At 40.7% G+C, this 2,042-nt stretch overlaps 1 protein-coding gene across 1 annotated transcript in view; it reads right to left on the bottom strand.

Moving 5' to 3' along the window:
- LOC101847993 (mucin-5AC) overlaps positions 1–450 on the bottom strand; it is a gene marked incomplete in the record, with an annotated part of 19,382 nt that extends 18,932 nt beyond the window's left edge. Inside the window, 1 exon segment of the mRNA XM_013088009.2 lies at positions 76–450. Within this exon segment, the coding sequence (XP_012943463.1) occupies positions 76–122 (47 nt within the window).
- Positions 451–2,042: the final 1,592 nt, after the last annotated feature.

Below are 2,042 nucleotides of genomic sequence, written 5' to 3'. Positions count from 1 at the left end.
TAAAATTAATTGTTGTTGAACTTTCAAAACGAGAAAGAAAAGAAAAAGAAAAAAAATGTCCAACAAATTACTTACTTGCATTCTTCAACCACAGCAACTACAGCACTTTCTGATGACGTCATTCTGCCGACAGGACACCGACGCCGCCTTCACCTCTATAACAACAACAACAACAATAATGATAATAATTATTATGGAAGACAGAATAATAATTATTCCTCTCAAAGCAAATGCTTGAAGCGTGTCCTTCATTCACAGCGCGGTGACCTTGAGCGCCGCCCACGACTTGGTGGATTGGTGGCCACCACAGCTTGCCAGATCACATGTCATCACGTGACTACTTCCTGACAGACAGATGGCCTCCAGGTCCCAGGCACGGCACATTACAACAGGACCGACGGCGTCCTCACCAAGGACATCAACGGGGAGTTCCCGGGAACTGTCAACATCATTTGCCTGGAAAAGAAAAGAAAAGAATCAGAGTTATTGATTTAGGCTCAATTCTTCTCCATGGGTGGTTGGTTGAAATCGTCGTCGTCACTGATTGGGTGTCAGATAATCTCGCTTGAATTATTAAATTAGAAAGGAACTACAGTTATCATTTTTTGTGCCGATGACATCTCATTTTTTTTTTTTTAAATTTTGGGGGGGTGCTTTTAATAGTAGTTTCTGTTGGTATTAAAATCATTCTATTTGGATTCAGAAGCATTTTCAAAAACTTCGTGTCATTTGGCATTGCATGTCACTCTCTTGCATCCTCTCTTATTACTGATGGTTCATTCTAACAACCCGGATCTTCTATTAAATTATGTCTTTCGCCGAATAAAGGACGGCATTCGAGCCAATGGGAGGGGAGTCATGAAGACAAACCAAGTTCAAGAATACCTCGTTAGGGATTTTAATCAGGGACATAAGCTCCATAGTCTAGAATGGAAAACCTTTGCGATTTTGCAAATATTTAACCCTATCCGTATGCCCTGGGTTCATTTTTTACCCCCGTGGTTGTATTCTTCACATTTCAGAATACTTGTGGTGCGAAGATCTCTTTAAAACGTTTAGTATTTCTCAAAAAAGCATCTTGACAGACTGCTATGCGAAGCGTACGGATCGGATTAACGAGTAAATGTCCTCTTTGGAAAGTGGTGGCACAGAGTTCCCCACGTCGTATGGATACGATAGTAAAACACGACGTACGGATAGGGTTAAGTGGTGGCGCAGAGTTCCCGACGTCGTATGGATACGATAGTAAAACACGACATACGGATAGGGTTAAAATGTATTGTTACAAAGGGTTATCAGGGTTACATTCTTGATCTCACTGTACTTTCCAGAGGGAGGGGGGTGCTCTGTTACCCCCAGTTGGTATCACGCTAGACTACGGAAAGGATGGCCCTTGTTCAAATCTCCTTCATCTTTATCTTTATTATTGGTTTATATAGTCACTTTTAAGCACAAATGGGCTATCCCAAAAAAATATAACAGTATTACGTGAGCCAGCTGTTAAAATATACCTAGCCCACAATAGGTCACTTTTTTTAGCACAAGTGCAGTTTTGAGAAAATCAAAGGTAAAGTTTTTGCCCCTTGTTCAGTTTCTTTTAAAAGACAAGGAGAGTTTTCTCTATAACCAAACAAATATACACACCAATGAAACTCTAGAAACCTCTGAAATTTGGGTTAGCCCGCTTGTCCTTACGCGACCTTATGTTACTCTTTCTAGTAACACCTCTCATCTTCGACCTAATTGTGTTGCAAGTGCCATAAAACACCTACTAAAACAGCAAACAAACAAAAACAAACAACAACCCTAACCCCCTTCTAATAACAGAAAACGTTATTGCTTTCTTGTACGTTAAGCTTAAGCCACGGAAATTTGGGTGTTGTATTTCCCGATCTGCATCGATCAAAGAAACTTAAAACGCACGCGAAGAATGAAGGTCGCGGATCACCCTGGGTCCAAGCCCCTCTCTGGGGTTATTTACTGTGAATCTCTGATGTCATGTACTGTGAATCTCTGTATGTATGTATAGTATAAGGTTTTAC

Source organism: Aplysia californica, unplaced genomic scaffold (assembly GCF_000002075.1).
Source record: "Aplysia californica isolate F4 #8 unplaced genomic scaffold, AplCal3.0 scaffold00669, whole genome shotgun sequence".
Classification (NCBI taxonomy): domain Eukaryota; kingdom Metazoa; phylum Mollusca; class Gastropoda; order Aplysiida; family Aplysiidae; genus Aplysia; species Aplysia californica.
This window is presented reverse-complemented; position numbering and strand designations above follow the sequence as displayed.